Source organism: Poecile atricapillus, chromosome 23 (genome assembly GCF_030490865.1).
Source record: "Poecile atricapillus isolate bPoeAtr1 chromosome 23, bPoeAtr1.hap1, whole genome shotgun sequence".
Lineage (NCBI taxonomy): Eukaryota > Metazoa > Chordata > Aves > Passeriformes > Paridae > Poecile > Poecile atricapillus.
The window spans coordinates 2,208,036-2,220,578 of record NC_081271.1 but is presented as its reverse complement, the minus strand read 5'-3'; the positions used below and the strand labels follow the sequence as shown (position 1 = coordinate 2,220,578).

The following is a 12,543-nucleotide window of genomic DNA, read 5'->3' as shown; positions in this document are numbered from 1 at the left end:
TGGGGGTGCACAGAGCAGGATCTGGGGGTGCACAGAACAGGATCTGGGGACACACAAGATGCACAGAGCAGGATCTGGGGGTGCACAGAGCAGGATCTGGGGGTGCACAGAGCAGGATCTGGGGACACACAAGATGCACAGAGCAGGATCTGGGGACACACAAGATGCACAGAGCAGGATCTGCTGACACACACGATGCACAGAGCAGGATCCGGGGGTGCACAAAGAAGGATCTGGGGGTGCAGAGAGCAGAATCCGGGGGTGCACAGAGCAGGATCTGGGGGTGCACAGAGCAGGATCTGGGGGTGCACAGAGCAGGATCTGCTGACACACAAGATGCACAGAGCAGGATCTGGGGACACACAAGATGCACAGAGCAGGATCTGGGGGTGCACAGAGCAGGATCCGGGGGTGCACAGAGCAGGATCTGGGGGTGCACAGAACAGGATCTGGGGGTGCACAGAGCAGGATCTGGGGGTGCACAGAGCAGGATCTGGGGGTGCACAGAGCAGGATCTGCTGACACACACGATGCACAGAGCAGGATCTGGGGACACACAAGATGCACAGAGCAGGATCTGGGGTGCACAGAGCAGGATCTGGGGGTGCACAGAGCAGGATCTGGGGTGCACAGAGCAGGATCTGCTGACACACAAGATGCACAGAGCAGGATCTGGGGACACACAAGATGCACAGAGCAGGACCTGCTGACACACACGATGCGCAGAGCAGGATCCGGGGGTGCACAGAGCAGGATCTGGGGTGCACAGAGCAGGATCTGGGGGTACACAGAGCAGGGTCTGGGGGTGCACAGAGAAGGATCTGGGGGTGCACAGAGCAGGATCTGCTGACACACAAGATGCACAGAGCAGGATCTGCTGACACACAAGATGCACAGAGCAGGATCTGCTGACACACACGATGCACAGAGCAGGATCTGGGGACACACAAGATGCACAGAGCAGGATCTGGGGACACACAAGATGCACAGAGCAGGATCTGCTGACACACACGATGCACAGAGCAGGATAAGGCGATGCCCGGGGCTGGGTTCCGGCGGAAGGCAGCGAACTACAGATCCCAGCAGCCCCGGGAGGCTCCGCCGCTGTCCCAGCTGACCCGCACATGACCGAGCGGGGCCGGGCCGGGCCGGGATGGGGCAGCGCGATCGGATGTTCAAGGTGCTGGTGGTGGGGGACGCCACGGTGGGCAAAACCTCGCTGGTTCAGCGCTACGCCAACGACAGCTTCAACCGGCACTACAAATCCACCGTGGGAGGTGAGCCCGGGGGGTTCCTGAGTTCCCGGGGGGTTCTCGGGGGGTTTCCTGGGGGTTTCATGGGCTGCGGCACCGCGCCCATCCCGGTGCGCATCCCGAGCCGCGCCCTGCCCGGAGCGCCCCCAACTCGCCCCAGCTCCCGGGGGAACTCGCCCCTCTCTCCCCCCGTCCTCCCCTGCCTGTGGGGTTGGGGATTTGGGGTAGAACAGCCGTGCATCATCCGTGGTTTATGGGGTATCAAGTCCCAGATCTTCATCCCTGAGCCCCCGGGGGATTCTGTGGCTCATTTGGGGTGCCCCATCCTTCTCCCACCCTTTGGAATGACCACCCCAGGAGCTGTGAGATGGACAGACTGGGGTTGTAGGTTCAGGTCATCCCAGTGAAACCAGCAGCAGCGCTGGTTTGGCATTAATTGAACAGCCCTGAGCCCCCAGGAGCTTCTGTGGCTCTGTCTGGCTCATTTGGGGTGCCCCATCCTTGGAATAACCCCCCCAGAAGCTGTAAACTGTGTAGTCTGAGGGTACAGGCTCAGCTCATCCCAGTAAAACCAGCAGCAGCGCTGGTTTGGCATTAATTGAACAGCCTGGCCTCGCTGCTGAGGGGTCAGCAGTGCTTGGGAACATCTGTGAAGGGGAGGCTGGGAGTGGGGCTGAGCAGGATTTTGGTTCTTTGTGTAAATGAATAACCTGGGAGGAGCAGGAGCTGCCAAGGGTTTACCCAAGAAATCTCCCCAAGGACCCAAAATCGTGGGGCTTGAGCACAGTTGTTTAAATCTCCTTATTCCTGACCTGAGAGGGGATGGATTAGAGGTGGAAAACTCTGGGGAGCCATGGAGCTGCGGGCTGTGCCCGTGGTCTCTCGCAGCAGGAAATGCTGCAGACTGGTTTCTGGTACTTTCTTCTGTACTTTGTTCCTGGTTTTGGTCAGTCCCAGCCCGGCTGGGTCTGGCTGCCAGTAAAGCAGGGCAGGTTTTGCCCTGCAGTGAAACCCTGACACATCTGAGAACAACACAGGGCTTCCCCTTTTGACTCACCAGCCTCCTTATGGCAAATACGGGGTGATTCAGGTTGGAAGGGACCTCACATCTCCTCTCACCCCATGGGCTGGGACACCTTTCCCTATCCCAGGTTGCTCCAAGCCCTGTTCAGCCTGGAATTGTGCACGGGGTGATGACCCTGATCCAGGATTCTGAAAGGTTGGAGCTGGGTTGGTGCTCTCGGAGATGGGGAGAGGCTGTGGAAGAATGAGCCCCGTGGTGCAGAATAGCCCTGGTCAGGTTTCCTTTCTGCTTTTTTTGGGAATTCTCCAGTGGATTTTGCGCTGAAGGTGGTTCAGTGGTCGGAGTCAGAGACGGTTCGGCTGCAGCTCTGGGACATTGCAGGTATTTTGAAGGGTTTTTTTAAAGTTCTCAATGTTTTGGCCTTTTTTGCCTTCTTCTTCCTCTTTCTCTGCTTCCCTTCCCTTCCCTTCCCTTCCCTTCTTCCCTTCCCTTCCCTTCCCTTCCCTTCCCTTCCCTTCCCTTCCCTTCCCTTCCCTTCCCTTCCCTTCCCTTCCCTTCCCTTCCCTTCCCTTCCCTTCCCTTCCCTTCCCTTCCCTTCCCTTCCCTTCCCTTCCCTTCCCTTCCCTTCCCTTCCCTTCCCTTCCCTTCCCCTTTGCTCCTCCTTTTTCTTCCTTTTCCTTCTCCTCCCAAAATAAATCCCAGGAGCCAGTGAATTCCAGGGGCAGGACTGCTCTGCTTTCCTGCCTCAAGCCTCTGATACTTAATTTAAATATTTAATTAAAAATCCACCTGCAAGGAATGCCCACAGTAATTCCTGCCAAGCCTTTTCTTTCTGTTCCGGAGCCAGAGCAGAGGGAATGTGGAACTGGCTGGATATGAGGCTGCTCAACTCCAAATCTTGTGTTAAAATGCAAATTTCTGGCATGAGACGCACTCTGAGGGACAGAATTAGGCGATCTGGAGTGAAATGAGGAGCTCCTGCTCCTTGGAGAGGGGCAGAGAAATGAATTTCCCAAATTCCCTGGCACCAGGAGAGGCCTGGGGCAGCAGCATCTCTAAAATGGCACCTCTGGATGTGGAACAGGGAGGAAAAACAGGGCTGTGGTTTCCTCTGGTTTTGCTGCTCGGGTGCCTGGAATCCTTAAAGAGGCAACAGGAAGGAGAAGCTGGAGGAGTGAGCAATGCTGCAAGAAGCTGATTTCAGTTTCGGCCCCAAAAAGGAGTTTGAGTTTGGGGAGCAGAGGGGCCACGCTGGCACTGTGCCCTTGTGGCACCCAGGGTGGCTGCAGGGGACTGGGAATAATGCAAATATTGGGCCTGCCCCATCCCTGGAAGCATCCCAGACCACTTGGAGCACCCTGGGATAGGGGAAGGTGTCCCTGCCCATGACACTGAGTGATCTTTGCTCCCTTTTAACCCAAACAAACCCAGAATTTCACCATTCCATGACCTGAGACCTACCCAACACAGCAACACCCAAGGCAGAACACATCCAGTCCCTGAACTCCCACATCAATTAACCAGAGCTCATTAGCGCCAGCTGCAAAAATAACACATAAACACATCATTTACACGAACAAACCCCAAAACAGCAACTGGGGGGGGGTGTTTTTTTATGGTTTGGACTCCTCAGGGCAGGAACGCTTCACGTCCATGACCCGGCTGTACTACAGGGAGGCCTCGGCCTGTGTGATCATGTTCGATGTCACCAACACCAGCACCTTCAGCAACAGCCAGAAGTGGAAGCAGGACTTGGACAGCAAACTGCTGCTGCCAGATGGGAGCCCTGTGCCCTGCCTGCTGCTGGCCAACAAGGTGGGCAGGGGGATTTTCTGGGTTTTTGTGAGGTTTGTGTGGGGTTTTGTGTGGGGTTTGTGTGGGTTTGTGTGTGGGGCGTGTGTGGGGTTTTATGTGGGGTTTGTGTGGGTTTCTGTGTGTGTTTTTGTGGGGGTTTGTGTGGGGTTTTATGTGGGGTTTGTGTGGGGTTTGTGTGGGGTTTGTGTGGGTTCTTGTGGGGGGTTTGTGTGGGTTTTTGAGGGGGGTTTGTGTGGAGTTTTATGTGGGGTTTGTGTGGGTTTCTGTGTGCGTTTTTGTGGGGTTTGTGTGGGGTTTGTGTGGGTTCTTGTGGGGGGTTGGTGTGTGTTTTTGTGGGGGGTTTGTGTGGGGTTTTATGTGGGGTTTGTGTGGGGGGTTTGTGTGTGTTTGTGTGTGGGGTTTCTGTGGGTTTGTGTGGGGGGTTTCTGTGGGTTTTTGAGTGGGGTTTGTGTGAGGTTTGTGTGGGTTTGTGTGGGTTTGTGTGTGGGTTTTTGTGGGGGTTTGTGTGGGGTTTTGTGGGGGGTTTGTATGGGTTTGTGTGGGGGGTTTGTGTGGGTTTGTGTGTGTGGTTTGTGTGTGTTTTTGTGGGGGGTTTGTGTGGGGTTTGTGTGGGTTTGTGTGTGGGGTTTGTGTGGGGAGTTTGTGTGGGGTTTGTGTGAGTTTGTGTGTAGGGTTTGTGTGGGATTTTGTGTGGGATTTTGTGTGGGGTTTGTGTGTGGGGTTTGTGTGGGGTTTTGTGTGGGGTTTGTGTGTGTTTGTGTGTGGGGTTTGTGTGGGTTTGTGTGTAGGGTTTGTGTGGGGTTGTGTGTGGGGTTTGTGTGGGTTTTTGTGTGGGGTTTGTGTGGGTTTGTGTGGGGTTTGTGTGTGTTTCTGTGTGGGGTTTGTGTGTGTTTCTGTGTGGGGTTTGTGTGGGTTTCTGTGTGGGGTTTTTGTGTGGGGTTTTGTGTGGGGTTTGTGTGGGGTTTGTGTGTGTTTCTGTGTGGGGTTTGTGTGGGTTTGTGTGTGGGGTTTGTGTGGGGGTTTGTGTGGGGTTTTATGTGGGTTTGTGTGTGGGTTTGTGTGTGTGGTTTGTGTGTGTTTTTATGGGGGGTTTGTGTGGGGTTTTATGTGGGGTTTGTGTGTGGGTTTGTGTGGGGTTTGTGTGGGTTTGTGTGTGTGGTTTGTGTGGGTTTCTGTGTGTGTTTTTGTGGGGGTTTGTGTAGGGTTTTATGTTGGTTTGTGTGTGGGGTTTGTGTGTGTGGTTTGTGTGTGTTTTTATGGGGGGTTTGTGTGGGGTTTTATGTGGGGTTTTGTGTGGGGTTTGTGTGGGGTTTGTGTGTTTCTCAGTGGGGTTTGTGTGGGTTTTTGTGGGGGTTTGTGTGGGGTTTTATGTGGGGTTTGTGTGGGGTTTGTGTGTTTCTCTGCGGGGGTTTGTGTGGGTTTCTGTGTGGGGTTTGTGTGGGTTTCTGTGTGGGGTTTGTGTGTATTTCTGTGTGTGTTTCTCTGTGGGATTTGTGTGGGGTTGTGGGTTTTTGTGTGAGGTTTGTGTGTAGGGTTTGTGTGGGGTTGTGAGTTTTTGTGTGGGGTTTGTGTGGGTTTCTGTGTAGGATTGTGGGTTTTTGTATGGTGTTTTTGTATGGGGTTTGTGTGTGTTTCTGTGTGTGATTCTGTGTGAGATTTGTGTGTTTCTGTGTGGGGTTGTGTGTGTCTGTGCAGGTTTTGTGTGTTTCTGTGTGGGTTTTGTGTGTGTTTCTCTGTGTGTTTCTGTGTTTCTGTATGTGTTCCTGTGTTTTTCTCTTTGGGTGTATTTCACCGTTTTTGTGTTTCTCTGGGTGTTTCTGTTTATTTCTGCATTTTTCTCTGTGTGCACAGCAGGGAACACCTTCAGCACTCACCCTTTCCTGGAGTTATCCCACAGCCTGTCACCTTTAAACCTTTCCAGACCCCTCCTGGAATTTTCCACCTCTCCCAAGGATTCTTCTCCATAGCCCTGCTTTACAACCCTTGAAGAAATTTCTCCTAAAATCCATCACAAACCCCCTCTGGTGCAACCTGGTGCTGTTTCCTCCCCTCCCCTCCCTGTCCCCTGGGCAGGCTGTGTCACCTCAGTGTCACCCTGAGGCACAGCTCCTGTGAAAATCTCTGCTTTCCATGTGGATCCAGCGCCAGGTTTCACTCTCTGCGTTGGTTTCTGCCTTTTAATGATGTATTTTCCCTTCATTTCCAAACCTCCTTTATGTTCTCCCTGTGCCAGCGCTGGCTCAGGAGCCCTTTCCAAATTCAGTTTGAGACTTGCCTGCTTTGGGAGAGCCTAAAACTGCAGATGACTCAAAAATGGGGTGGGTGGGCAGGAGAGTGGCTTTTCTTACCCACTTCTCCACAAATTGCACTTCAGTAATCCCTGATAGGAGATAAATAATAAACTCCCTGATGGGAGGGAGCAGCCAGGGGGATTTGGGATGTTATCCCAGGGACAGGAGGAGAGGGAACGGCCTCAGGCTGGGCCAGGGGAGGCTCAGCTTGGACAGCAGCAGGAATTTCCTCATGGAAAGGGCGGCCAGGCCTTGGAAGTGCCCAGGGAGGTTTGGAGTCCCCGTCCCTGGAGGTGGCAGCTGGAGGTGGCACTCAGGGCTCAGGGTGGGCATCGGGCACAGCTCGGACTCGCTGATCCCAGAGGGATTTTCCAGCCTCAGCCATCCTGGGGTTCTGTTTTGAGGCAACAGCTCTGCCAGGATCAGGGAGCCTGGGTGGCTGCACCCACGAGCTCTGGGCCAGGCTCCCTCTCTGCCTCCGTGTCCATCCTGTTGGCATCAGTGCCACCACACCTGTGCCACCTTTCCCCTGAGAGCCTGTGCAGATTGGGGATAAGGGACAACGTTGGAAGCTCCATTCCAGGCGTGCTTGACTGAGGTGTGTCAGTAACTGAGATATCAGATGAAGAAGTTGCTGCTTGCAACATCCCAGTGAGAGCCTTGCCCCAAGATCTGGGAGCTGCGAGGGCTGAGCTGCCTCACACAGCCACTGAATGGCCCTTCCAGCTTCAAAATTAGGGAGAAATTCCTCCCTGTGAGGGTGGGGAGGCCCTGGCACAGATTATCCAAAGAAATGGGGCTGCCCCTGGATCACTGGAAGTGTCTCAGGCCAGGCTGGAGCAGCCTGGGACAGTGGAAATGTCCCTGCCCATGGCAGGGGTGGAATTTTAAGGTCCCCTCCAACCAAAACCATTCTGGGATTGTGTGACTCTGAAATGCCTCATTCCTGCTTTGCAGTGTGACCTTTCCCCGTGGGCAGTGACCAGGGAAGAAATCGATCGGTTCAGCAAAGAAAATGGATTTTCAGGATGGGTGGAGACGTCTGTGAAGGAAAACAAGAACATCAATGAGTCCATGAGGTAGGAGCAGAGCCTGGTGATGTGTCCAAGAGTTAATTCCCTGCCCAGAGCTGTCCCTGCATCCCTGAGGTATCCAAGGCCAGGCTGGACAGGGCTTGGAGCAGCCTGGGACAGAGGAAGGTGTCCCTGCCCAAGTCCAGCTGCCAGTGCTGTCACATTCCTTAACCTGAATTTTTAGTCATTTCCTGTGGTTTATGTCCTTCTGAGCTTTGCTTGTTATTTTTCACTTCTTTTCTGCACTGCCCAACACTGCTGGTTATTAAAAAAACCCCAAAAAACCAACCCACAGAGCAAACTCAGGAATGTTTTTCTCCCAGGGTTCTGATTGAGAAGATGATGTCCTCATCCACGGGAGATGGAAGCTCCTCCTCTGCTGGGAGTGGGGATTACATCAACATCAAGGAGACCTCCCCTCCAGGCTGGGCCTGCTGCTAAAGCCACTGACACTCCATCCCCTCAGCTCCAGCTCTGACGGGCTTCTCATCACCATCACCATCATCATCATCACCTTTCCCTAAACTCTCACTGGTTTGGGGTTTTTCCCACTATGATTTTGAGCTTGCCTCCTGTTCAGTGACTCTTTCCCCAGCAGAGCGCTGCTGCAGTGACTTGGAGTGAGGAATGGAAGGAAGAGGAGTGGGAAGATTCCTCTTTTTCCCAGTGGGAGCTCTGCTGCTCTGATGCAGCACAATCCATGTCCAAGCAGTGCCTTGGATTGCATTGATTTTTTTAATAATTTTGAGCACTTCCTCCTCTGGCAGTGCTGGCCTGTCCCAGCCTGGGCTGTCAGAGGGAATTTTTAAATTTTCTGCACCTTTTCCCCCTCCCCACCAAAACTTTTGGGGACACACCCTGAGCTCTGGTGGTGCCTGTGGGTTCCCAGCTGTGGGATTACAGCAAACTCCTCCCTCCCTGCTGAGCAGTGATGGATCCATGTCCTGGAGGGACCAGCACGTCCCATCAGTGCCACCAAATGTCCCGAGGACGCGGAGCTGGATCCGCAGTGGGAAATTCTGGGGGTGAATTCGGGAGCTGGAGCAGCACAACCCTCGCTCCCTGTGGAGCAGAGACCCCAAAACTGGGTCAGGAATTCCTCCTCACCCCCTGTGTGGGGCACAGCCCCTTTCTCCCCCTTTATTGGGGCAGGGGGGTGAGGAGGGGGCTGTAAACCCCCTTTGTGTGGCCCCACAAGGGCCCTTTGCACTTTTGGGACAGCCTCCACCCCTCACCCCAAACTGCTTTTGGCAACTGCTGCTGAATTGCCTTCCCACCATTCCCCTGCAGCCAGGAGGGAATTTGGGGTAGGAAACAGCTCCCTGAAAAACCCCCCCTGCTGTTTTAGTGGGGCTGGGGAAGAGGAGGAGGAGGAGGAGGAGGAAGAGACTTTGTGGGATAAAAGGAAAGGAAAGAACCACTCCCCAATTCCCTTTGGTGGCACTTTCTCCCCCACACATCCCAGGTATTTGTGGTGGAGGGCAGTTCTGGACAAAAAATTGGTACAAATTGAGGAGAATTTATAGGAAACTCACACTTCAGGGCTGGAGTTCTGTGTGTTTAATTCTGGATTTGCTATTCCATGATTCTCTGATGGTACAGAATCACCCTGCTCCTGTTTTGGGTTTGGATTTCAGCAAAAGACCTTCAGTAATTGGGGTTTTTTTACCTCCTTGGGTGGTTTAACTGAAAATTGCTGTGTCCTGGTTCCTGGTGAATTAGGACTGCTTTGCTCTGGCAAATTATTCCTCCTGCCTGTCTTATTTAGAGGGGGGAGCTGGTAAAACAGGCACTCATCACCTTCACTAAAAAATCTGAGTTTTCATTCTCTGTACCTGAAAAGAATTTAAACAGTGAAGGTTAAGAAATTTAGAATTACTTGTGCTCCACTGTTTTAATGAAAAGCTGAAATACCTGGGCTAGAGTTCTCCCATGCAAATACTGCCAAATTTGGGGTTAGAAGTGCTTAAAAATACCCTTTTCTGCACCCTTGGTTTTAGAAACAGGGAGAACTGATTAGGAAGAAAATTGAAGTGCCTTGCTGAATTTTACTTCATTGTCTTAAAGAAAAAAAAAAAGAAAAAAATGGCTTTTAATCCTATAAATATTTAATCCTATAAATATTTCTAGTTCTTTGTAGAACATGAGAGAAGTACCTAATTTTTTAAAGGAGCTGTCACGAAACCCCTTAAGATTCAGGTGTTATTTATTGACTTTTGTACTTGCACCTTAAAGTGTTTCAGCAAAGAGCTCTCCTTAGAGCTGGAAAATCCTGCCCAGGCCCCACTCCCTGCTCAGAGCAGCAGAAAATTCCCAATTCCTGCTCCATCCTATTATAGAATCTTGGAGTGGTTTGGGTGGGAAGGGCTTTAAAGATCCCCCAGGGACATTTCCACTGTCCCAGGCTGCTCCAGCCTGGCCTTGGACACTTCCAAGGATCCAGGGGCAGCCCCATTTCTTTGGATAATCTGGAATTCCTGGGAATTTTGCAGGAAAACCTCTTCCATCATCACTTTGATACCTCCCAGTGCCTCTTTGGTGCCTGCACCTCTCACCCTGCGCCTCTTCCTCCAGAAGTGCCTCGAAGAATCAACCAAAAATCCAAAGGAATTTTTGGTAAAAATCTCTTTCACAGCATTTCTTGATTTCCAGCCCCTCTGTGTGTGCCTCGGGGAGTTTTCCCCCCCCACATTTACTGTCGGTTAACATCTGGAAAAAATGTCAAATAAAACCCCCCCACAAGCTGCACAAAAGGAAGAGTCGTTACTTGAGCTGGGTGTAAAACCCCGAGCAGACAGGAAAAGGATTTCCCTGGGCAGCTGTGAGTGTTTGTGAGTGTTTTGCTTAAAAAAAGCCAAACAAACCTCCAAAAAAACTGCTCTTTGATTAAAGCAGGTCCCAAATCCCCATCCAGGGGCAGCGTGGGAGGAATGGGGTGAAATAATTCTGGTTTTTAAAACAACTGCAAGGGGAAAGCCAAGAAATATCTTAAGTTTTGTTGATGTCAGTGGGTAAAAACTTGAAATTTTAGAATAGGAATCGGAAAATTGTCTTTATTCTCTTTTATTTGTGGCCTGATTAGGAGTGAGCAACTTGGGGGAAATGAAGGAATTTATTTTTCTCTGCTTTCACTCTGTGCCCTCTGCGTGACTCTGGGCCAACTGTTCCCGTTTCCTTTTCATTTCTCCTTCCTGGAAATTCAATTTGTGGCCCTGAGACTCAAAAACCACACGAATTTCAAGGTGTATTTTGTGAATTGGTGGCTGCACTCTGTGGGACCACACAGCTGGAGGGTTTTACTGCAGCCTCAGTAAGTCAACAATATCAAAATTTGGCTTTTTTATTTTTAATTCCTTGCTGTTATGCAGAAGGATTTTAAAGGCAGGGTCCTGACCATTGTAAAATTCAGTATTATGGTTGTGTAAAGAGGAAAAACGGGATTTTAATCCACATCAATCAGTCACTGGTGCAGCTTTGCAGAGGTTTGAAATAAAAATTTGACATTGCTCGGCTGGTAGTTGTTGTTTTCCTGTCTCAACAGTCCCAAGAAATGAGTTTACAAATTGAAATTAGGAATAAAAACAACAAAAATGTCCAAAACACACGGTGTGAGCTGCCCTGGATTGCCAGCAAAAGAAAATCCCCTGAAATATCCTCAATTATTGTGTTTTTATTGGGCTCCAAAAAACTTGTGCATCTCAGCCCCAGTGGGATTTAATCCAATATTCCCAACAAAGAATTCCTTGATGTGGTTTCTGCACCTTCTTCCTCAGGACTCCTTAATTCAGTTTATTTTGGGCCTCTTTATTCCAAGATTTCAGATTTTCATGAGGATTGATTGAGGGACAGGGATGGAGCAGGAGAATTCCAAAGGAATTCCAAGCAGGGCATGAAATGAACCCAAATTATCCTAAAATTGTAATTATTCCTATAAATCTGACTGTATTTGTATCATCAAACCATCTTCTCACCGTTCCCAAATGTATAAAAATAAGATTTATGTGCTGTTTTTTGCTAAAATGGAGGGATGAACCTCCAAAGACCAAAATGCAAAGCAAAAGTGAGAAGCTGCCATTTTAATGTGGAATATTTTTAATTTTTCCATGATTAAAGCATCTCCTTTTCTAATTAAATTTTGGGGGTTTAGAGGGAATTTAAAGTGTAAAATATTTTCAGTGAGCTTTGCACGAATTGTCCTGATTAGCACCGGGAAAGTGGTGCTGGTGAATCCAGAATAATCTGCTTGGGAAATGATAAAATTCATGATAAAAATGAATTTAATGACACCAGGGCTGAGTGGTGAGGATAGGAAATTATGGGGATTTATTAAAAATTTAATTTAATGACCAAATCCAGCTTGATTTGGGGGTACAGGAGGGAATAATGGGGAAAATCCTTTGGAATTCTGTGTTTGATCCCGACTCGGTGTGGATTCCTGGGGGGAATGACAATGACAATTCCATGACAAAGGGACAGCAGGGCTGGAATGGCCCCAGGCTGGCACTGCCCTGCCCTAACCTCGGCTGCCTAAGTCGCGATAGGCGCGACAGGGAGGGGACAAAACACGGGAAAAACAAACAAAAGAAAAAGAAAAAAAAAACCACACAAAAGGGAAAAGAAACAAAAAAAACCCCAAAACCCCCCCCCAAAAAAACAATAAAAAGCCAAAAAAATTCCAAATAAACACCCCAAAAAACCCCACCAAGCCAAATAAAACAAACAAAAAAATTAAATGCAAAAAAAAATTTAAATAAATCCCAAATACACACCCCAAATAAAATCCTTCAAATAAACTAAACTATAAAAAACCCCTCAAAACCCAAAGAAAAACCAAATGAACACGCTGAAATATCTTCAATTGTTGCGTTTTTATTGGGCTACAGGCGGGACATAAACATGCAAAACTTGTGTATTTCTGAGTCAGCCCCAGTGGGGTTTAATCCAATATTCCCAAGAAAGAATTCCTTGATGTGGTTTCTTCACCTTCCTCCTCGGGGCTCCTTAATTCAGTTTATTTTGGGATTGGCAGATGCTCCAAGGGCCTCTTTTTACCAAGATCAGCCGGATTTTCCTGAGGATTGATTGGC

The 12,543-nt window shown here is 50.1% G+C and overlaps 1 protein-coding gene across 1 annotated transcript; it reads left to right on the top strand.

Moving 5' to 3' along the window:
• Positions 1-1,116: 1,116 nt before the first annotated feature.
• RAB29 (RAB29, member RAS oncogene family) lies at positions 1,117-11,000 on the top strand. Its single transcript, XM_058856039.1, has 5 exons — positions 1,117-1,277; positions 2,587-2,658; positions 3,911-4,092; positions 7,341-7,462; positions 7,780-11,000. The coding sequence occupies exons 1-5, from the start codon at positions 1,154-1,156 to the stop codon at positions 7,895-7,897; spliced, it is 618 nt and encodes a 205-aa protein (XP_058712022.1). The 5' UTR covers positions 1,117-1,153; the 3' UTR covers positions 7,898-11,000.
• Positions 11,001-12,543: the final 1,543 nt, after the last annotated feature.

Bases quoted from the DNA above. Each gene is read 5' to 3' on its own strand.
- RAB29 (XM_058856039.1), top strand. From the start codon at position 1,154: ATGGGGCAGCGCGATCGGATGTTCAAGGTGCTGGTGGTGGGGGACGCC. The intron at 4,093-7,340 runs GTGGGCAGGGGG...CCTGCTTTGCAG, and splicing joins GCCTGCTGCTGGCCAACAAG to TGTGACCTTTCCCCGTGGGC. The intron at 7,463-7,779 runs GTAGGAGCAGAG...TTTTTCTCCCAG, and splicing joins AACATCAATGAGTCCATGAG to GGTTCTGATTGAGAAGATGA.